The 24,715-nt window shown below is 40.8% G+C and overlaps 1 protein-coding gene across 1 annotated transcript; it reads left to right on the forward strand.

Annotated features, from left to right (window-relative positions):
* The first annotated feature begins 1,135 nt into the window (after positions 1 to 1,135).
* Positions 1,136 to 24,434, forward strand: LOC126777488 (uncharacterized). Its single transcript, XM_050500496.1, has 19 exons — positions 1,136 to 1,372; positions 1,913 to 1,984; positions 4,165 to 4,281; positions 5,333 to 5,513; positions 6,721 to 6,882; positions 7,887 to 8,014; positions 8,639 to 8,737; positions 9,208 to 9,352; positions 9,462 to 9,613; positions 11,063 to 11,207; positions 11,928 to 12,048; positions 12,607 to 12,918; positions 13,250 to 13,320; positions 13,479 to 13,906; positions 14,044 to 14,175; positions 20,123 to 20,433; positions 22,240 to 22,352; positions 23,004 to 23,185; positions 23,697 to 24,434. The coding sequence occupies exons 1-19, from the start codon at positions 1,346 to 1,348 to the stop codon at positions 23,862 to 23,864; spliced, it is 3,066 nt and encodes a 1,021-aa protein (XP_050356453.1). The 5' UTR covers positions 1,136 to 1,345; the 3' UTR covers positions 23,865 to 24,434.
* The last annotated feature ends 281 nt before the right edge of the window (positions 24,435 to 24,715 follow it).

Below are 24,715 nucleotides of genomic sequence, written 5' to 3' on the forward strand. Positions count from 1 at the left end.
ATGTTTCACCAGTACAAACAATTGAAGAACTCAAAACAAGAATAATGAATGCTGCAAATTCTATTCGACATAGCTTGAGTAGTGTTGTAGTAAAAAGTGAATTAAGAAAAAGAATGCGTATTTGTATACGAAATAGGGGATCTCATTTTGAACACGAATTATGAATAATAAACAGTGTAATTTCGAAAGTATGGAGTAACTAAAAAGATTAAGTATTTTGTTTTTGATTTAAATTCAAAATTGCAATGACAGCTCTGGTTTATCTCTCCTTTTTTACCTATTACCCCTATTAAAAATAATCTTTAACTACTTTGCATTGAGGTCCTTTTGTCTTTGATCCAGATTTAATTTCTTAACAATAGCATTTCTTAGAATTTCCTACCTGGTCTCTTTGTTATCTAATTTTCTCCTGAGTTTATGATTGTTACTGTACTTTTTATGTACCGATGGATAGCTAAGGAAACGCAGATGTTTTTAAAATGATCCGCACGATAAGAGCCATAGTGATTTTTACAAAAAAATTGCGAGTAACTTAAAGAATCAAAATTAAAAATCGAAAAGTTGTACAGTTTTGGATCTGTAATTTAAAAATGCTTGAAGATTGTTTTTGTTTTATAACTGGTTATTATTAACTAGGATGTACCCTAGCAAGAAATACAAAAAAAAATAGGGAAAATACGTTGATTTTTTTTATTGAATTTTAGAATCTTAAACATCCTTTAAATAAAAAAAATATTAAAAAATTAATAACTCGAAAACGATACACTTTTGCATAAGCATTTTGGGGGTCATTTGATAGCTATTGTCCTGAACTATAACCCTTTAAAAGGATCGTGACATATTACCCTGTAACCCTGTATATATATATATATATATATATATATATATATATATATATATATATATATATATATATATATATATATTTTAAAAAGATTATCAATAGCACTTTAAAATTACCTTTTTAAACTTATGATTTAATGACATAAAATCTTTGCTTTTTATTTTGTTTATACATAGTGCTTAAAATTTTTATTTCACATTTCAAGTTTTATATTATACGATATAAGGGTAACTTATTAAGACGATGGCAACATTCGTTTAAGTCTTTTGAAAATAAGATAACGTCGTTATTGACAACTGTTCGTCTTCAGGTTTTAGATGACAGTTGTGTAAATATAAATATTACTATTTTGTTTAATAAAACGTTATTCGATGTAAATAATTGGGTTGAAAAGTGATATTTTATATTAGAAACGATAACTCATAAATAAGTATGACAACAATATAGTATTACTATTGTTTTTTTTGGTAATACAAATTCTACCGGTGTCCGGTACCATCAATGCGTTTTTCTAAAGAAATGTCACCCGTAAGTAAATATTCAAGATTATATTTTATTATACTTTTTGATTAATGATTTTAATAAATCCCATTGCATATTATTTAAATGTATACTTTCTTATATAAAAACTTATCTCTCTAACTTAAGTTGAACTTAAAGATAAATATTATATTACTAATAAACAATGGACTAAATTTCATTATCACATAAAATACTTATAAAAAATCTATGTACATACATACATATGCTAAAATTTTGCTGAGTGCATAGAACAACAAGTACATTTTCGAGAAGTAACAATTATTGATAACAGAACTATCTCTAATACTTAGTAATAAGTATGTTAAAAATTTCCATCGACATCTATATTCTAATGAATAGACCAAAGGTTGTTCGGTATAATACTAAGCATGATTAAATAGTGAAATGTTAATTAATAAAAATTCCTAATAATAGTCATAGATATTTCATTTAACTAATATTTTCTATGTAGCGTATTTTATTAAGATAAAATTAACAATTAACATTATTACTTAAAAAAAAGTAGTTATTGTTTGATATTTACAGAAGAGTAGACAATCTATTGCTGGTCTTCCAACCGTCGAGACTAATGATCACGAGGAAAAATCTTCAGAAAGGGTTGTTATTCTATTCATATTTTAATTTATTTATAATGCATGTTTTGACTAATTATTTTCATAATAACAAACTGCTGACATTTTATTCATAATAAATCAATAGTCAGTGCTAGATTTAAAAAATATTCATACTTTTATTAGTAGTTCACTCATATTTACTTACTTTAATAGTATATACCAATTATATAGTAAATATACTGATTTATGAGTATCATTCTTGTAATTTACTAAATCTACATATGAGTGTTTTAAGTTGTTTGTTGTTGTTGTTTAACTGAAAAAATTGTCTAATTTATTTGTAAGTAATGAGGGGATTCCCTTTGTTGAATTCCCTAATGAGGGGACTCCCAGTTGTTAAACCTAGCCCTGGCAATAATAGAAAGTCCAAGGCTTCACCTATAAATGTGGTTTAGGGGTTGTTTATTTAAATAATGATTTGTCTTCTTCTTTCGAATGTTAAATGATGAAAGAAAGAGAAGTCTGTTTAATTAAAGACTCGCTAAATAATATACAGACAAATTATAGTGAACTTACTAAACATATTATGTGTTTAAACATATTAGAAATATATACAGTTTTTTTTTAAATTTTTTTTTATAGAATAGGAAGGCAGATATGGGCCACCTGATAGTAAGTGGTCACTAATGCCCATAGACATTGGCATTGTAACAAATGTTAACCATCACTTACATCACTAATGTGCCACCAACCTTGGGAACTAAGATGTTATGTCCCTTGTGCCTATAATTACACTGGCTCACTCACCCTTCAAACCGGAACACAACAATACCAAGTTTTGTAGTAGAATATCTGATGAGATAATTGGCCTCTTTCTACCATTTCTTTTTTTTTAATGTGTGTTCTAATATTACGCTGTAGTTACTATCTAATGTAGTTTTTTTTTTGTTTTTTTTAGACTTCACGTACGCATGTAATGTCCACATCGAGAAGACTCGATTGCAAATATTTTCGGTTAAATGTATTAATGTATATCATTGTTGATTGTATAATTGCAGTCAGTTTTGTGGACTAAATAAAAAAAAAATGTGCAAATATAAAGTATATTAAGCATGCATATACATGTTTGAAAAGGATATTTCATTTTCCTTATATTTGGTATATAATATTATTTATCCTTATATTTCTTATAATGTGGTTAACAATTTCCTAATGACACCTCTTTTAAGTGGAATATGTGGCTTGTATTGAATGTTGGATATAGTTATATGTATATAATATAAGCCATTATTTACTTTTCATATTCTATGCATATTATATATTAAATTAAGTTAAAACATTGTACAGTTGTGGATGGCATACATTATGGGTTCACATACACAATTCATTATTTAGTGTGTCAAGTTGTATTGGTTAATTGTTAACAAAATAATAAAAAATGCTCTGAAAAGAGCTGAGATTATCCAGTGGTTATACCATTTGTTAACGGTTGGTGGGTTCAAACACGGGGAAGCATCACAGAATTATGATATACCTAATAATTCACCTCATGCTCGGCGGCCAAGAAAAGAAAATGTGAAAGAAAATTCAAAACATACAAAATCATATATTTTCAATAATGATTAGTATATAAATTTGCCGAGATGGCCCAGTGGTAAGAACGCGTGAATATTAACCGATGATCGTGGGTTCAAACCCGGGCAAGCACCAATGAATTTACATGTGCTTGATTCGTGATTATAATTCATTTCGTGCTTTACGGTGAAGAAAAACATACATGTTACGTTAAGTAATTTCACAGAAATTATGCCACATTTGTATTCCACCAAACCGCATTGGAGCAGCGTGGTGTAATAAGCTCCAAAACCGTCTCAAAAATAGAGAGGAGGCCTTAGCCCAGCAGTGGGACATTCACAGGCTATTACTGTACTGTACTGGATAATAAATTTGCTCACTGTGGTAACAATAGTTTATATTAAAAAGTATATTCATTTTGGTGCAGCGCCGGCCCTGGCTCTTGGTCAGGGTACAGCGAGATTGTCTTTCAGTGCACTTGGGTCGACGCTTTCAATTTACATAAATTGCATTTCAGTTCATGTTATACAAATAATAATTATCACATTACCCGATGCCTAGAGCGATCGCTCCTCTCGCTCTAACCTAGGACCAGCTCTGTTTCAATATAACTTAATAACTATGTCAAATGAAACGATATCTTTCTAGGTGCCTGGTCCATATATATTATTATTGTTTGGTTTCTACTTGCTACTTACATATATAATCATAGTTATCGAGAATGATATGCCGACGGTTATCCGTGAAAGAGACATACCAAACGATGTAAGTAACAGTTTTATAATGTTTTCCATGTATTATTTTTTTTTTAATTTAATTTAAGGCTGCAAGGGATTGTGTCTTGTGAGTCACAAAATAAACTATCCGTATGATCAGTTATTTAGCTACCTCTTTGGTTTAGTTGCTAGCGTATAAGGTCACAGATCCCTTGGTCCGGGTTCAAATTCCGGATCGCACTATTATAAAGTAATTGGGGTTTTATGTCAAAAAATTATCAATAGTAGCCCGAAGTCTAGAAGTGTGTACACTCCTCTACTCCTGAACTCATTCAAGTCGTTTTGGATTTGCCATCCCATCGGATTATGAGAGAGAGGGAACAAAGAGTGCACTTATTTTTGCGCGCACATTCGAGCACTATATTATGCCGCGCGCATAAGGCTTCAGCCTTATTACTTAAGTTAGCAACTACCGAGTTTCTTGTCGGTTCTGTCGATAGAATCCGCATTCCGAATCGAAGATTGTTTACAATTAATTCAAACACTCGAACACACGTATTATGATAATTCAAAAGTGCTTATAATATACTTGAATAAAGAATGTTTTGATTGAGGAGCACTTACTATTATCTCGTTTTAAAAAGTACTCAGTCCAGCCCAATGACTAAGCTAATAGTAATACAATGAATTATCGTTTACATATTTTCTAAAATGAAATAACAATACCTTAGATTTATATACTACCCACATGCGAGTTGCTACAAGTTGCTTAATTTTTATTTATTTATAATACAACATTATTCCAATTAACTATTTATAGCAACTTTAATTTAAACTTTCAAAGTTCGGATACCCAAAAAGCCATTATTTTGCGAATCCTAAATGAATACCATAGAATACCATGAACTGGTCCAAAAATATCGCTTCAATTCAAAAACAATATTTTTATATCTCTCCATTCTCTTTGTGATGAGAATAGACCATAGATAAATATGTATTTGTTTGCATAATTGTGTTTTATTCTTAGTTTTTTTTTTCTGATGACAACTCACTAGTCTTTTCCAATGAGCCTATATTGAACTATCGAACTATTTTTCCAGGATTCAAACACATTTAGCGAAGAAAACGCCAAAAATTACCTCAATCGTATCCTCGGAGACCAGCCCAGGGTCGCAGGAACTTTGTACCACTTGATAAAAACGAGAGACATTAAAGATCTCGTTGATGAAATTGCGAGCAAAGCTAATATACCCATCAGAACTGATTGGCAATTTGTTTCTGGTAAGTTTTTTTTTTTTTTTGTTATTTAATCGGAGGGAAAATGGGCTACCTGATGTTAAGTGACTTACATCGCCCATAGACATTAGCGGTGTAAGAAATATTAACCATTCTTTACATCGCCAAGGCACCTCCAACCTTGGACCGAAGATGTTATGTCCCTTGTTTCTGTAGTTACACTGGCTCACTCATCCTGCAAACCGGAACGCAACAATATGAACTATTGCTGTTTAGCGGTAAAATATCTGATAAGTGGGTGGTGGTGGTAGGTGAGGTGTCAGGTGGCCCCCTGGCCCGTTAGGGCCCATCTAATTCATAAATTGCGGGTTCATTGAGCAAGCACCGCTAAATTTTATGTGCTTAATTTGTTTTTTTTTTTTTAATTTATATCTTGTTGTTGATGATTCCCATCCAACCCGCATGTGTTGGATGGGAATCATCGCTACTGCTGTAGCTGTAACTGTGAAGCTGTAGGGATTTTCTGTAGAAACAAACTCGAAACTCGTCGCAAAAATGTCGGGAAATGTCAGAAAGTGATATGCGATATTGACCATAATAATTATAGCATTTCAAGAATACACGCATCGAAATAGTGTATCAACATAAGTCGGTTATCAAAAATTCACTGGTTAGTAATGACGTGAGTTCTTAGAGAAAAGCGTTACTACTACTTTTTTCAAGAGTTTTTATAAAAATGTATCGCGATCTAATACTTACTCTATATCTGTTTTTTTGACTGCCTCGATTGTCTAGTGGCTTGATATAAGGCCGCAGACCCGGAGGTCCTGGGTTCAATTCCCAGGTCGGGTCAATAAAAAGTTATTGGGTTTTTCTGTCAGAAAAATTCTCAGTAGCAGCCCGGAGTCTGGAAGTTGGAAGTGTGTACACTCCCGTGCCTCGGAAAGCACGTAAAGCCGTTGGTCCTGCGCCTGAACTCTTTCCGGTCGTGTCGGATTGCCGTCTTTTCGGATTATGAGAGTTATGGAATAGAAAGTGCACCTGTGTTTGCGCACACACTTGTGCACTATAACATCTCCTGCGTAGTTGGCTAATCTCTCTTGAGATTGGCCGCCGTGGCCGAAATCGGTCTGGAGGACATTATTATTATTATATCTGTTTTGGCTAAAGATTTATCTGTTCTATCCAGATTCAAAAGACCACATACTATAAGATTAAATTAGGGTTAAAGATATTTGGAAATGTATTCCAGGTGATTACTGGTTAGCATCAAGTTCCCCGCACGTGAACAGTTACCAGAACCTGTCGAATATTATAGCGGTGTTGGAAGGCGAGAGCGGCTTCCATCCCAACGGTACCACCGGCACATCATTGTTGGTCAACTGCCACTACGACTCGGTACCTTATGCTATTGGTAAGGATTCATATATATATATATGTCGCGGATTAAAATGGATTGCCATTTAAATGGCCGCCATTGTCGTCCAATATGTTCATTTTATTACATCAGTCAGCGCGCGGGACCGCGGGGCTCGCGCGACAAGCGGTCACACGCGCTACTGACATACTCCTTTGTATTTTATATTTCCATCAGTCGGCTACATAGTAAAATAGCCACCCGTCTTATATGTTTCACACTTGACGTCTGACAACCGACCAACCTACATGACGTCACGTTGTGTGGTGTTGCTATTCTAATAAGTGACGTCGTATACCAGCTTAAATTTATTATCTCTGACATATATATTATGTATGTATATACTAGTTTTCGCCCGCGGATTAAGCCGCGATGAAGAATGGTGGGTGGTAGTGAGGGTGCTGTTAGATACTTTTCTGTATCTCTGAGAATGTGTATGCAAAATTTCATGATGATCGGTTGAGCAGTGAAACGTGAAAGCATAACAAACGAACAGTCACTTTCACATTTTTATTATTAGTTAATATGTTATTTGATTATCTGTTTGATTTTACGGCTTATATAAACAAAGCGTATAATAATCGAAAGTTATATAGCAGAGAGGCTCATAAAATCGTATATAAAGTGCGCCTCAAGGATTGCATTTAAGTCCTCTGTTTTTCATGTACTTTATTACCACTTGCAAGCAGCTTTTAAATGCGACGATATCAATATTGGCTTATATATTTGCATATTTGTTTTTTCATTAATTGATTTGTATGTCAAACTGGAAAATAGATCTACAATAGCCATGGTTTATAATTGAATATCTTGGGTGGTAGAATAACTAAAGAATAATTACGATCCTCTCAAATGGGCTTACCCCAAAACCATTATAATATACACTGTATCTAAAGGGTTAGGTCAGACATAATGACCTTGTAATGGTAAATACCGTTAGTAAATCTCGTTCGTATGTTGACTTCAATCTCAATTCTAATACTGAGAACGCTCCGGTCCAGGCGCGTCAGACAATGGCGTGTTTTGCGCCGCGATGGCGGAAACTTTGTCAAAGCTATCTCGAAGGAAGACAAAACTCAAACACAACATAATTTTCCTCTTCAACGGCGCTGAAGAAAGTATCCTTTTGGTGAGTGGAATTGATTTCTATTAGGAATATATAGGAGGTATATGGTGACATCTGGTGGACGAAATGCTAAAGTCTGGTTACTGATAAAACTTATTAGATGTCAGGGCTTTTTCAAACTCGTCTCACGCACTCATTAAATAAATTGTACCGCCGAACAGCAATACTTTGTATTGTTGTGTTTTGGTTTGAAGAGTGAGTGAGTACCAAGCACATAACACCTTAGTTACCAAACTTGGTGGCGCTTTGATTTGATAATATCTTTGAGCAGTGGATACCTGCTTAAAATAAAAGCAGTGAGTGTTTTTATTTAGATAATTTAGTTTCGTAAAGTATCACTTGTGGAATATATGATATCCTTCGCAGTAGAATAGGCACACTTAAGAATAGCCGACGTGATTTAAACTATATGACATAGCGGGAGGACGTCACCATCATCATTATCATCACCAGTATAATCAATGTTGCCATGTCTGACTATAAGGCTATCTCCCACAATACAGCTACATCTCCAAAATATTAACTTAAAAGTGGAAGTGTCATTGCCCAGCAGTGGGATTGTTACTGTTGTTTGAAATGTAAACTGAAACTGAAAAATGTTTGTACATCATAGCAAAACTTTTATAGGGCAGTCACGGGTTCCTGAGTCACCCATGGTCTAAGGGTGTTACGAACGTTGTCAATTTAGATTCGGCCGGAATGAACGGGAAACCGAACGTTTTTCAGGTGAGTTAAACTTTGTCAATTACAAATGATGAATGAATGATAATAAATTAAAAAAAAGTTCCATGTCAAACAGACTCTTTCTAACTCTTTGACCTTCGATCCTCCTTTGATCTTCTTCTTTGATAATATCTATATCAGAATTTAGTTTTCCAAAAAGCAAAACTATTTGGCTTTGACAACTTTGGCTTAGGAAGATAAAAAATATACATAATAATACTTCTGTATGAGTGGTCTACCAGGTATCAATACGATGAATTAATATGGTAAGGTTTGGTAGATCAGTAAGACAGTTCAATTTTTTGCATAAAATATAAAGCAAATTTTGTTTTAATAGTTCGTACATTGACAGATCATGGAATGGCTTCTGTTTTCTCATATCAGCGGAGATTATTCTAAGTATCATAACATGTAGTCTGCATGTATATTATAGATTAAATATATCAGACGAATTGCTATATCAATTCATGCAGGTAACGGATTCGAGGGTGTTGGAAGCGTACAAAAGGACTTGCTCGAAACCGAACGCGCAAGGCCTGGGGGAGGTTTTGTTCGCGTCGGGGATCATACCTTCAGATACTGACTTCAGGATTTTCAGAGATTTTGGTGGTATATATGGTGAGTCTGGTAATGTACTAAAGTTCGTTATAAAAACGGTTAACAAACAGGAGATAGAGTATCAGATTTCTTAAACATCAAATTTTATTTTTAATCTGTAATATTTCAGGTGTAGATATAGCTTTCATAAAGGGTGGTAACGTTTACCACACCCGTAACGACAGGCCGGAGCTGATAGAGGATGGAGTCATCCAGAACGCGGGCAACATGCTGCTGAGCCTCGTGAGGGAACTCGCCGACAGCCAGGAGTTGGAGAATAAGGTTGCTGAATAGGAATCATAATCAATTATAAATATATATGTATGTGTTATAAAAAAAATGCGGACGGGCAGGGGGGCCAACTGATGGTATGTAATCCCCACTGCCCATACCACCACTCCTTCCAGTGCGCCACCTCGGAAACTATGATGTGTCTCTTATGGCTCTGGTTACATTGGCTCACCCACCGTTCCAACCGGAACACAACACAACACTATGTATTGCTCTTTGGCGGCTCAATAAATGATAAGTGGGCTGTGCCCAGACGGGCTTGCACCAAGTAAAAATTAAAATTATTATTTATTATTTTGGTTCGATAGCGATTTTACATAAGTAAGTACTAAAAGGACATATAATTAAAACTTGTACCGAGTTTAAGCTGGTCCGAAATATGATACCGTTGTCAATATAATGTTATTTATTCTCCGATATATCTTATTCCAAAAATAATGAATTTCTTAGATCCTCCATTTTCTTCAAAACCGCTGCCATGACAGTCATCTTCTTCCATTATGACAGTTAATGGCCGGATGTAATTTTATAACAAGTTATATTCAATAGACCGATACAGGTCGTCAATAAAGTGCTAACACGATTATTGCAAAATCATTTAAAAGCAAAGACAACTTTCTGTAAATAATTTGCTGCAAACACCTTATTACACTTCAGTTGAGAAAAATAAAACAACTGTCACCATCCAAAAGTAAGAACTCATAAATTAAATAATAAAAGTGGAACTGCGTAATTTAATGACTATAAATGAAATAGTGTAAAAAAAAAACTTTGAACATCTGAAACAAAATGAAAACTCTGTTTAAAATAATAATAATCAAACACCACATACCTAATCTGATGTAAAGTACAGTTTTATTTCACTAAAAAATAAATAAATAATAATAATAATATCTTAAGACATTATTCACACACGGCCATCTGATCCCAAACTAAGCAGAGCTCGTATTATGGAAACCAGACAACTGATATGCTACATATACTACTTTTCTTTTGTAAATACATACTTATATAGATAATTACACCCAGACTCGGGACAAATACACATGTTCATTTGACATTATTACAGTATAACTTTACTGGTTGTAGAGCTTTGTGCAAGCTCGTCTGGGTAGGTACCACCCACTCATTAAATATTCTACCGCAAACAGCAGTACTTGGTATTGCCGTTTGAAGGGGCAGTGTAATTACAGACACAAGGGACATAACATCTTAGTTCCCAAGGTTGGTGGCGCATTGGTGATGTAAGCGATGGTTAACATTTCTTACAATGCCAATGTCTATGGGCGTTGGTGACCACTTACCATCAGGTGGCCAATATGCTCATCCGCCTTCCTATTCTATAAAAAAAAATTCAAGAAACTTGAAAATTGATATATGTATACAATTTTTTTGTATAATGATTAATGTTTTTATATTCTAAGTATGTTTACCTTCTAGGAGTCTCCATCCTCTGAGGTCTACTACGACTACATGGGACTGTTTCTGGTGACGTACTCCAAGAGTACCGCCCTTTTCGTAGATCTATTCATTGGTCTCCTGGGTCTGTCCAGCGTGGTGTACTTTCTGTGGCTGTTCGGACTGCGTGAGTTTTTATTCTATATCCTTTGATAATAGGTAACGGCTCGGAAACGCCCACCGCTGGACAAAGGTTTTCTCTTATCTTTAAGGTGTATGCAAAATGTCATTATGATCGGTTGAGTATTTAGTAGACGTGAAGGCGTAACAGACAAACTCACTTTTACATTTATAATACAAATTAGAAAATGGTAATTAAAGTAAAACTATGATGAGTATATAGATGAAATCTAATTGTGCATGTGTGAGTGCGTGCCTGTGTGTTGTCCATGAACGTAAAGTTTCTCACACACGAGGGAAGTCGCGAGTGGAAACTGATATAATATATGTTTAATCTTATTTGGTTTTGTTTACGAATAATATAATGCGTTATGTATTTTTTTTTTTAGTATAGGTGGGCGGATGACCACACCTGATGGTCAGTGCTTAGCAACGCCCATAAACATTGGCATTGTAAGAAATATTAACCATCGCTTACATCACCAATGCGCCACCAACCTTGGGAACTAAGATGTTATGTCCCTTGTGCCTGTAATTATACTGGCTCACTCACCCTTCAAACCGGAACACAACAATGCCAAGTACTGCTGTTTTGCGGTAGAATATCTGATGAGTGGGTGGTATCTACCCAGATGAGCTTGCACAAAGCTCTACCACCAGTGAACTGTTGTATTACCTATTGAATAAAAAGCCGTGTGAGTATAATTCTATAATAAATACATTGCAGGATGGTCTTCAGTCAAAGAACTGCTTTGGGCGATTGTTGGTCGCGTCGTGTGTGTGGTGTGCGGCCTCGTGGCGGTCATCCTGATGACCGTTGTGATGGTCGGCACGACTACACAGATGAAGTTAGACTTTTGCCATTTTTTTTACCTTTATCCTGGTCCCAAGCTACCTTAATTTTCATTATGGTGATAACCTGATCGGGCTAGTGGCTAGACATAAGGCCGTAAATCTCGAGGTCCTGGGTTCAAATCCCTGGTTGGGCAGATAAATACTTATTGGGCTTCTTCCGTCAAAAAAAAATAGTAGCAACCCGGAGTGTGGACCTTGGAAGTGTGTACACTCCTGTGCCTCTGAAAGCACGTAAACCCGTTGGACCTGCATCCGAACTCTTGCCATCCCATCATATTGTGAGAGTGTGGGAATAGAGAGTGCATCTTTGCTTGTGCACACACTTGTCTCCTTTGAGATTGGCCGCCGTGGCAGAAATCGGTCAGAAAGGACATCATGTCAATTTTTATTTCGATCACTTCAATAGTAATGTAACGTAACAAACAGTCGGACAGAGCTGCATACACGTTTATAATATTAATTAGATTTTGTAATGACAATGTCTAATCTGTATAAATGATGGCTTATTCCAATAAAAAAATATTTGCACGCTTTCACATAATACATTTCAGATATCTATCGGAGCAGTGGATGGTGGTGCCGCTCTACATAGGACCGTACGTCATAGCGATGACCGCCGCGTCACACGGCTTCGACTCGTGGAGATCGAGTAAGGTAGGAGGGTGGACCGTCGGATGGGTCACGGGGGGTAAGAGGGGACTGCTCCTACATTTTGGTACCGCAGGCGATACTAATTCCCAGTGGGACCGGAGGACCGCTTATTTCGAGCGGCCCGGAGGACATGCGCAACGCCTCGTTTCGGAGTTTTTGAGGCGTCAGATTCTGAGATCCCGAGTTCGAGGGCTAAGCTCCCGGGCGAGCTGGTAAAAAGTTTTCGATAAACTAGAGGGGCAGGGGGAAAGGGGACGGCCGGGGTGGAGCTCTCGGGCCTCAGGACGGCCGCGAAGCCCTAGTGCGCGGGCCGGCGGGTCGGCCAGTGAGTGCGGCGCGTGTGCAGGCGGGCTGCGGGCGCGGCGCGCGGGCGGCGCGGGCGGCGGCGGCGGCGCGCGCGCTGGCGGCGGCCGCGGCGCTGGCGGCGCTGCCGGCGGCGGCCGCGGCGCTGGCGGCGCTGCCGGCGGCGGCGCGCGCGCTGGCGGCGGCCGCGGCGCTGGCGGCGCTGCCGGCGGCGCCGCCCACCGCGCGCTACGTGCTGAGCGCGCCGCTGCTGCTGACGTCGCTCGCCGGCTTCGTGTGCCTGACGGTCGGCCGGCGCGGGAAGCTCAGGGGTAACGCTGCGCGCGGCACTTGTCGCTCCACACCGCACCTTCCTTTGTTTAGAGCTCATGCGGCCGGACTGGTTAGGTAGCGAGTATTTGACCACCTCCCCACACAATATTTTATCACCTCTGCCCGTGGACCCTGGTGTCCCGAGACATATTTTGAGTCCATAGTGAATATCGTAGATTGTTCGACCGTCGACTGATGACATCGCGTCGCTCGATATCGTTGCCAAAGTTGTTTATTTGGGTTTATTCCTCTTGTAATTATAGTAAACTCAGTGGAAATACTGAATATTTGTTCTCTAGATATATAGAACTAGTAGTAATAATTCTTCTCCATAGTTTTCTCCGCTTATTAATCGCAGTGATCTACTTGAAAATATACCTTTATTTGGAATACACCACGCCAGGCTGGCAATACCTGGTGCTGGAAGTGGTACTGACGCTGCCGGCGACCTCGCTGTGCCTGTCGCTGGCGGTCCGCGTGCTGCCGCTGCTGGTGCCCATCATGGGCCGCTCGGGCAGCGACACCCCCGACTACCTGATTGCCGCCATCAGCGTGGCGCTCGTCACACTCGCCGTCGCCACTGTCGTGAGATACTCCGTTTTACTCGCTTCTAATTCAAAACGTTTTATACCATCACAGCGCTACCAAAGTGGTGCAGTTTAAATAAAAATTAATAAGGAGAAATATCTGCGTCCCCCCGCGCCGCTAACGCAGTCTCTCAGTCAGGGCTGGAGTTGCTGTTCGGCGGTCGCGTGTGCGCGGCGCTGCTGTGTGCGTGCGCGCTGTGCGTGTGTGCGGCGCTGGTCCCGCTCCGCCCGTACCGCGGACACACCACGCAGAGACATTACTGGTTTGTGAGTACTCGGGGGTTTTTACAAATATTTAATTCAATTATATATTTCAATGGCGAAAGATATAAAGACAAACAAACCTTACATATTCCACGTGACTTGCTAATAGCTCAGTTATATACAACTACAAACAGTTCTTGGTCATCATATCTTTAATCATAATACGACACTATTCAACTTAAATACTTATGTTCATTTAATTTCAATTCCAATAGCATCTTCGCCGACATTAACAACGCCATTTTTTCACGAATCCATAGTAATTATGATGTATAGATATCGACCAATCATATCGTGTCTTTATCTTTATTCCTGTTGCCGTTGCAACGAATATATCAACATTGTATCTTTTGTTAAATAGGCCCAATTCGGTAATTATATCGTCAAATATTATTATAATAATTTGTATTACTCCATTATGATTCGAAGAGTGAGTCAGTCGCTTTAATTAAAGGCATAAGGGTTATAACGTCTTGCCCAGGAGTCGTCCTGGTCCACCGTAGTAAAAAAGGGGAGGAAGGGAAAGAAACCTTCCCCCACAGCTGTTGTACCCACTACAGCTGCGCCAATGGAGCCAATAGCACCTCAAGCTCCGAAACCGAAGTTGCACACCCATCGCACGGCTGCAGTGATCGTAACATTGCAGCCGGAGGCGCAAGTAAAGGGTGTCACGTACGCCCACGTCCTGGAGCGAGCCAAGCAGGGTGTAAAGCTTCAGGACCTCGGTATCTGTGGCGGACTTAAACTCCGTCGTTCTGCGACGGGTGCCAGAGTCCTGGAGCTGCCTAGGGTGCAGTCAGACCAAGCAGAAAAGCTTGCCGAGAAGCTCCGCACGGTTTTGGATGGGGTGGCTAACGTTGTCCGCCCCACAATGAAGGTGGACTTAAGAGTGACGGGCCTAGACGACTCCGTCACTAGGGAAAAGTTAATCGCCGCTATCGTTCGTGAGGGGAGTTGCCCCGTTGAGGCGATTAGGTGCGGAGAGATGTCACGTGGACCCGGATACATGTGTATGGCTCGTGTGACATGTCCGATAGCGGTGGCGAAACAACTGTCTGACAGCGGTCGTCTTCTGGTTGGATGGAGTTCAGCCAGGGTATACGTTTTGGAGCAGCGTCCTTTGCGCTGCTTCAAGTGCATGGGTCTTGGCCACATCAAGGCACTCTGCCCATCTAGGGCTGAACGTCCGGGGCTTTGCTTCCGGTGCGGCGTCGATGGCCACAAATCGGCGGGCTGCACGGGGAAGCTGCGCTGCGCAGTGTGCGCGGACGCTGGAAAGCCCTCCGGGCACATGATAAGGTCGAGGGAGTGCAACCCACCCATCACGAAGAGTAAGGTGGTCTTAGGCACACAGACCACCACCAATGTCGGACGGCACCAGGCCGAGGAGGAAGCTGCAATGTCGTCATGAGATGCATGTCATGCAGAACTCAGCTTCCTTCAGACGAACCTAAACCACTGAGCCGGGGCTCAAGACCTACTGCTGCAGTCCATGGCGGAGTGGGAGATCGACCTGGCTGTGGCCTGCGAGCCCTATTACGTCCCTCCCCTACGTCATTGGGCAGGCGACTTGGACGACACCGTGGCGGTCCTCACTCGCAACGGAACAGGTCCTCCCCTCTCACTCATTGAGAGGGGCTCGGGCTACGTAGTGGCGGAGTGGGGAGAGTACGTAGTTGTGGGAACGTACTTCTCCCGTACCGCAGCTTGATAGAGTTCGAGACAGCTCTTGGATCGCTCAGAGCTGCGTTGGCCAGACAGTCGCCGAAACCTATTCTGGTTCTCGGCGACTTAAACGCGAAGTCACGCGCCTGGGGCAACCCCGCCACGAACTTGCGAGGAAGGGCTGTACAAGTGTGGGCACTACTCTCCGGCCTATCCCAACTGAACAAGGGGCAGGCTCACACCTGCGTGCGCCATAACGGGGGGTCCGTGGTGGACGTCTCCTTCGCCACACCTGTCGTAGCACGCAGAGTGTCGGAATGGAGGATAGAGGAAGAGGTGGACGACTGTCGGACCACCGTTACATCCGATTCGAGATCTCTACCTCTCGCAGGCTGGCGGAACCCCAGAGGGTGCCGACCACTTTGCTGAGGTGGTCTCTTGGCCAGTTAGACCGCGAGCTAGTCAAGGAGGCCGCCATTGTGCAACGGTGGGGTTCCGCGGGACGGAGTGAGGGTGCCAGCGTGGAAGGGCTGGCGGGCCGCATGAGCCATGCCCTCCAAGAGGTCTGCGATGCAGCCATGCCGAGGACCCGTCGCAGAGCCCAGCGCCGGCATGTGTACTGGTGGTCGCCCGAAATAGCCGAGCTTCGGGCAACGTGCAATCGATCGCGGCGGGCCTACTTCCGCTGTCGAAGACGCAACGGCCTCGATGTGGACCTGGAGGGACAGCTTTTGGCTGCTTACCGCCAGCTAAAAAAGGACCTGCAACTGGCAATAAGTCGGGCCAAAGAGAAGGCGAGGGAAGAGCTGCTGGTGAGCCTCAACCGAAACCCATGGGGGCGAGCATATCGAAGGGTTCGCGGAAAATTCCGCACCCAAACTACCCCCGTGACGGAGACGCTACCGCCGGAGCTCGTTCTGCGCCTGGTCGGGGAACTGTTTCCCCACTCAGGCGAGTTTGTCCCTCCACAGATGGCCTCTCGCTCTGTGATAGAAGACCTAGTGGCTCCACCATTGATCACGGAGCGAGTAATGGAGATGGCCTCGGCCGCTTGAGGACCAAAAAAACGGCGCCGGGTCCGGACGGTGTTCCAGGGCGTGTTCTGTGCGATGCCCTGGAATACCTAGGTACAAGGCTTCGGGAGCTGTTCAACGAATGTCTGCGCAGCGGGCAGTTTCCGAAGCCTTGGAAGCAAGGGAAGTTGGTGCTCTTGCCAAAGGAGGGGCGGGCACCAGGCTTCTCTTCGGCATATAGGCCGATAGTGCTGCTGAACGAGACGGGCAAATTGTTTGAGAAAATTCTCGCAGTTCGTTTCGTTCAACACCTCGACGAGGCCGGTCCGGGTCTCTCGGAGGCTCAGTTCGGGTTCAGGGCGGGCCGTTCAACGATCGACGCCTTGAACGCCCTGAAGACTCGGACCGCGGAAGCAGTGGCCCAGGGGAAAGTGGTCCTGGCGGTGTCGTTAGACGTTGCAAACGCCTTTAACAGTCTCCCATTCGAGACGATCAGGAAGGCACTCCGATACCAAGGAGTGCCGATCTATCTGAGGAGACTGTTGGAGGCGTACCTCCAGGACCGAGAGATCGCATGGGCAGGAGGCGACGGGAAGTTGGTCCGGCGTCGGGTAGGCTGTGGCGTTTCACAGGGGTCGGTCCTCGGCCCAATTCTGTGGAACGTCGGTTTTGATTGGCTTCTGAAGGCACCCCTCCTTCCCGGTATGGGGGTGTTCTGTTACGCGGACGACACCCTCATTACCGCGATGGGGCGGGACTTTGGGGAGGCGGCTCGCCTGGCCGAAGTTGGAACAACTTTGACCGTGGACCGAATGGAAATGTTAGGCCTGAGAGTCTCCATATCCAAAACGGAGGCTCTCCTCTTCCACGGTCCACGGAGAGGCCCCCCTCGGGGGGCGAGTATCACCGTCCAGTCCGTGCAGGCTCAGATGAAGTATCTGGGTTGATCCTGGACATGCGATGGAGCTTCAGACAGCACTTCGTGCAACTCGGCCCGAAGCTCATCAACACAGCTGCCGCCTTGGGTCGCCTCCTACCTAACGTGGGAGGACCGGGATCGCTATGTCGGCGCCTCTATGCTGGCGTAGTGAGGTCGATGGCACTGTACGGTGCCCCGATATGGGTCGATGCGCTCACTGCTCACAACCGGGCCCTCCTGCGGAGGCCGCAGAGGGTCATAGCGGTAAGAGCGATAAGAGGGTATCGTACGGTGTCTTGGACAGCGGCGACGCTGTGGACTCCAGGCGGAGGTGCTGGCAGAGGTGTACCGCTTCCGGGCCGAGGCGAGAGACCGCGGCGACCGTCCAGGGTCGGCGGATGTCGGGCGGATCAGGGCTCTAGCCCAGCAAGCCCTGATAGCCCGATGGGAGGAAGATCTGAGGTCCCCCACAGCGGGCCCGGCGACAGTGGAGGCGGTACGTCCCCACTTAAATCGCTGGGTCAAAAGAAAACGAGGCACGCTCTCGTTTAGGTTAACGCAGGTACTTACCGGACACGGCTGCTTCGGTAAGTACCTGCACAAGATAGCACGGCGGGAAATGTCACCTTCCTGCCACGAGTGTGGTGCGCCAACCGACACGGCGCAACATACCCTGACGGAGTGTGTCGCGTGGGGGCCCCAGAGGCTTTCTCTGGTGGCAGTTGTCGGCGGAGACCTCTCCTTGCCGAGCATCATCAACGCGATGCTCGGAAGCGATAAGTGTTGGTCGGAAATGGTCTGGAATGCGACATTACATTTTTACAGAAGGAGGCCGCGGAGCGGGAGCGGGAAGAGGACGCCGCTGCAAACCTGCTCCGCCGAAGAAGACTGGGGAGAAGAATGAGGCGCTATGCGCACCTACTCCCTCCGCCGCAATAGGCGTCGCTGGGGCTAGGGGGCTCTCAGTACCCTGGTAATCCCCATAGAATGGAGGCCTGCATACGCAGGCCACCCGTCAGAGCGTCGCGGTAGCATGCGCAAGCGATCCTGTGGCGCTCCTCGTTATGACGGAAAGGATACCGCTGGTTTTTTAGTGGATATTCCGTTGTTCGGGGCGCACTCGGCGCCTCGGACATCGGCGAGCCCCACATACCCCCCCACTGTTCCCGTGGGGGAAACGCGTAATGCGTTTTTCCAACGTAAAAAAATAAATAAAAAAAAATAAAAAAAAAGTAAAAAAAAGGGTTATAACGTCTTATCTTCCATATGTAATGATTATGTAACGGCTTAAACATCTTAGAGTGCGAATGTCTGTACGGTGGAGACCATTTAATAGACCCTCTACTCCTTATTTAACAACGTATTTAGAAAACATAATAGTTTGAAGTGAAACTTATTAAAATATATAGCTCTCTTTCTTTCATCATATCTTTCTTCTCTCTCATGTCAAAGAAATGTTTAGACAAACGTGACGTGACGTGTCCTTTAAATTTTACTCTCAATTTTCGTCCACGTATCCGAGTTTCACTTAAAAAAAAATTACAATGAAACAAGAATTATGCTACCGAACCGAACCGAAACAGCCTGTGAATGTCCCACTGCTGGGCTACAGGCCTCCTCTTCTCATTTTGAGGAGAAGGTTTGGAGCTTATTCCTCCACGCTGCTCCAATGCGGGTTGGTGGAATACACATGTGGCAGAATTTCAGTGAAATTAGACACATGCAGGTTTCCTCACGATGTTTTCCTTCATCGTAAAGCACGAGATGAATTATAATCACAAATTAAGCACATGAAAATTCAGTGGTGCTTGCCCGGGTTTGAACCCACGATCATCGGTTAAGATTCACGCGTTCTTACCACTGGGCCATCTCGGCTTTTTTAATTATGCTGCAGCTTTATATATATAACTCATGTATCTTAATACGAAAAATCATTAGCAAATCCATACATTCTGATTTGTCCTTTGTGAAGCATGTAAGTAAGCGTAGCACTCGCGGACCTAGTTTACTAGTTCTCCCGAAAATTAGAACTAAGTATGCACGAAAAGATATATCGTTTGAAGGAGTACAACTTTATAACAAATTACTACCCACTATAAAAAATGTAAGCTTAATTAACGAGTTCAAGTATCGGATCACACGTTACATTTTGGAAAATTAATACTGATGTCATGATGACATAAGAAACTTACTTTATATCTCGTTATCTGAGTACCTAAGTGGCGCCCATTATTATATTTAACTTGATGTCGTGTTGATCTCATGTAAGTGACGTTCGTCTTTTTTGAGAATAAAGATTCTTTGAACTGTAATAGTTGGTATAAAATAATAAATTAATTGTAATGATTTTCAGCACTCACAAATAACAACGTACGATAGGAATCTTACGCCCGTAGAGAATGTTACGGGCGTTCTCGTCAGCAAACTAGATGTGTACTCGGTGCAGTCCGCGCTACAGGCGATCAAGGAGAGTCCGCTGTACGGACAGGACAGCGGCATGAAGAAGATTGACCGCCAGACGAACAAAACTGTCAGTCGGAACAACGGCGACGTGAATAGTTTCAAAATAACTGACAGCGACTTGAATATATACTCGTCGGATAAATGCGATAAATATGTGTATTGCGACTTGCCGCTCTACACGACGCGGTTCGGCAGATTTGTGTAATTTTTTGTTTTACTAACATTATTGTTGCATGATCATTTATTTGAAATATTTAAAAAGTTGGTAGGGTTTTTTTGAAAGCCCGTTTACCACCCTTACATCAGATATTCTACCGCCGAACAGCAGATTGTGTTCCAGTTTGAAGGGTTAGTGAGCCAGTGTTGTTAGAGGCACAAGGGACATAACATTTTAATTTCTAAGGTTGGTGGCGCATTGCCGATATTTATGTAAATTTTTTTGGTGACCACCTACCAACAGGTGGCCCATTTGCTTGCCTACTAATTTCCGATAAAAAAAACAATTTATAGAAACCACAAGAAATGTAATCCATTTTATGTATCCTTAAATTTCTTTCTCTTAAATTCTGTCGAAGGCCTAACATGAGGCAGTTCACAAATTCCTCTAACCAACAGTGGAATACGTTGATAGATTAAACTGTTGACCAGATATAAAATACATATATTTTATATATATAAAATATAAAAATATACTGACACAGGATACATAACTGTCCCCGTGTAGGGGGTGCACTAACAAGAAATGAAGTCAGAATATAATGGGTGGGCCATTATATTCTAATTGTCCCTGGTAGTCTAATTTACACCATCAGGTGGCCCATTTGCTCGTCTGCCTACCTATATAATATATAATTCCTACCTATATAATATATAAATATAATTTAGTATCGTTGCTGTTGTCTTCGGATAAATAATACGTCGGTTTTTTTTATTGACTAGGCTTACGTTTGACCACAATCGTACTTGAGGGTAAGTACCGATGCTGCGTATGTGCGCGCAGTATCCTATTTAAGTTTCACTCATAACGTTACATATAGAAAGGTTGCACTCGATTTCGACTTCGACCGAATTACGTCATATTTTAAATTTTTAACAACTTAACAGTTCAAAGATAAAAAAAGCACAGTTTTATTATTTATAATAAATGTCATCTCACTGCTAGGCTTCTCCTCTCTTAAGGAGTTTTGGATTGCACTACATTACTATAATATGGCAGAATTTAAATTTATTTTAATTGCGTCGGAAAATAATATATCTTAACCGAAGATTTAAATATATTCGTAAATAAAATGTTTACTGGCATAAGATTCCTTTATAGACACCTTATTTTAATTATTTATTTTCAGTACAATTGATTGGGTGAGTAATTAAAACGTGGAAACACACAAACGCACTTTTGCATTTATAATATCAGTAAGGATTCTGTTCATCTATCAGTGATGTTATATTTTCTGTGCTCGGTATTTATTGTATCGTGACGTCAAGCTTGAGGGATGCTCGTTGTGTGTAACGTTGCCTCACTTACTAACTATTTTTATGTGCACTCGTTGCTAAGGCTGCCGATTATAGCAGAATTATTTCTCTGCTACTGATTGTACGAAGGAAGTAACAAAAGTTTAGTTTCTTGTCGGTTCTTCTCGGTGGAGACCACATTCGATTCGATTCGAAAATGCAAAAACTTAAGCGACGTAGAATCGTTTAATGAATCTAACCTGACGTCAAAACCAATAAATATTAAATATAAAAGCATAGTCTTAATTATATTATATAACTTATCGTTATAAAATATAATTTATTTATATAATGAAATACTGATTTCCTTAGCATGAGCTTCCTAACTATAAACAATAGGCTACATTAAATTGAACATCGACAAAAATGTAGATTAAAAACCAACTTGTTTCAACGTTTGATATATTTATATTAAAAAACTTTTTTATATACTTTTATAGAAAAAATATACAATACTTATGTGTTTAAAAGTAGCGCTATTCGTTTCGTTTCTAGGAAAGGCAGTTTGTTCATAACAATGGGCCCGCCTGCGGAGTTCGAACATTCTTTGAAATTGGTGAACAGATCCTGCGTTGAAGACAGTTGTGTACTGAGCTTCATAATGCACGGTAAGAGTTTTACATATTACAAAGCTTTCTCTCTCTTTCTCTATCTCAAGTCTGGTTTGGAGAATATATATTATACTATGTCTTTTATTTTGTTTATTTAACTATCTATTATATACATACGTGTTCATTGTCACCGAGATAAATCTCAATAATCTAGTCAAATATATAGGAACCTCGGAATGAATAAGCTGAATTTTCGTATATAACTTCATTTTGGCGTTCTAAAAGTTGTCTCAATAGTGTCTTGTTGTCTCGTGTCGGGTTCAAGGTCAATCGTAAGAAAAAATCTGTTAATTGCGATTATCTAGTTTTCCACTGTTCCAATCGTGTTACCATCTATTATAAAAATTGTAGAGCATAAAATTTGCCACATATTTTATTTGAAAGGTTTTTTACTCGCTGAACCCTTTTCCACCTTATCGCTCCGCTCACCCTATTGTGATATAAATTTTATCGCGCACGAAGAAATTTGGCAACTCTTCTATGTCGCACCTCCAAAATTCTTCACCAGCACACGTGTCCCCTCTCATAACTTAGGTTCCTTCAAACGGCGTGAAGAGGCCGTCGGCGCGTTTGCACTCTACTACTTACATCAGGCGGAGTGGAGTCATTCGCCCCGCGGCCAATATAAACTAACCCCCGCCCGCGCAGGCCCCGCGTACAGCGCGCTGTCAGTGTGGCCGCGCCCCGCCGTGCGGCTGCGCGCGTGGTCGCTGCGCGCGGCGCCACTGCCGGCGGGCGCGCCGCTCGGGCGGGCGCTGTTCGTCGTCACGCACTTCACGTCCACCTACAGCGACGTGTTCCAGCCGCTGGAGTTCTCGCTGACGTTCTCGGTGAGTGTCGGTATTTGTCCCTCGCTTGACTATTTTATTTATTTAACTTGATTAATTTATCCGACTGCCTTGACATTTTATATTATATCTTGTCGTTGTTCGGAATTTTTGTAACTATATATGTATGTATAAATATACGTTAGATGAGCGTCCCTTAAAACGTTAGCTATTTGGGTTTTTAATACACCTGCAGCAGCTTTATCTTCGTTGTAGTAACATTATTCAGAAAATATGTTACTACTGGAAGTGGCACTCGATTCAATTGCTTAAAAAATCTATATCAATCTAATTCGTATTCCGTGTTAAAATGTATTTTCTTGACAAACTACCATTAAAATGTATTTGGACTTCGTTGTTTCTTGCCGCTTGTTCTCGATAGAATCTGCATTCCGAATCGATGGGTCCACATTTAATTTAATAAAATGCTAATTCGAGAATCAAGCATTTTTAAATTAGTGACGTAATTTGGATTACTTAATCTTTAATATTATTCTTTCTATACCGTCTGCAGGTACCGCGGCACTTGCAGTCGGACATACTCGCCGACATCTCCCACCACGCCCACAGAGTGTACCACCCGGAACACTTCACCACAGAGTACCGGATGTTGCTCGACGTTATGCCGGAATACTTTAATATTGCGACAAGTTTATCTTTTAGGAGTAACTATGTTTTTTAATTTTCTAAATAATTTAATTATGAAGTCCTGTTATATAAATCTTTGGGGGTCATGGAAAAATTGAATTTACTGCAAGTATATTGATTTTTGATATCGATTTTAATGGTTAAAAATAATTTACTTTATATTAAAAAATATTAAGCATATAAAAATGTATTGATACTTCAATGTGCTCAGCGTCGAAGGATAATCTGCCACATTATGTATCCACAAAAGGAGAAATCTTTGACCAGCTGGAGTATATTTACAGGTTGTGATCCTAAGAATTGATTATCTTATATGAATGGATTGTTTCTTTTTTTTAATCAAATTGTATAATTAAATTTGTGTTTTTGACATTCATATGTCTCTATAAAAATATTTTCATTCTAAAGTTGATTCTACAATTGATAGAGCTTTAAAGAAATGTGATTTTTAATGTAAAATAACGATTCTCAAAAAATTATATACGAGACTCGAACAAAATCTCCCGATATTAGTTTTGTATCAATTTATTTCTTATTCAAATACAGTTTAACATTTAGGTGATAATTGGATATTGTACTTATGTATACTCGTGTTGAATAATATCATTAATTTGTATTAAATAAATATATAAGGGTTGTTCAAATAAAAATACCAAAAGATATTTGAGATGTTTTATTTTAAAAGTCAGTCTTCATATATAGCAGTGCTTAGAATATTATACTATTCACATATAATATTGTAAACATTGATTTTATAAACATAATTAATTATTGATAATGACTTAAATATATTTACAACAGGAATTACGATTGAAAATATTTATTCATATTATATACGAATAAAATAATTAATTAAACCTTAATAATATAATTAAAACACAACAT

The sequence above is a fragment of the Nymphalis io genome, chromosome 23 (assembly GCF_905147045.1).
Source record: "Nymphalis io chromosome 23, ilAglIoxx1.1, whole genome shotgun sequence".
NCBI classification, from domain to species: Eukaryota; Metazoa; Arthropoda; class Insecta; order Lepidoptera; family Nymphalidae; genus Nymphalis; species Nymphalis io.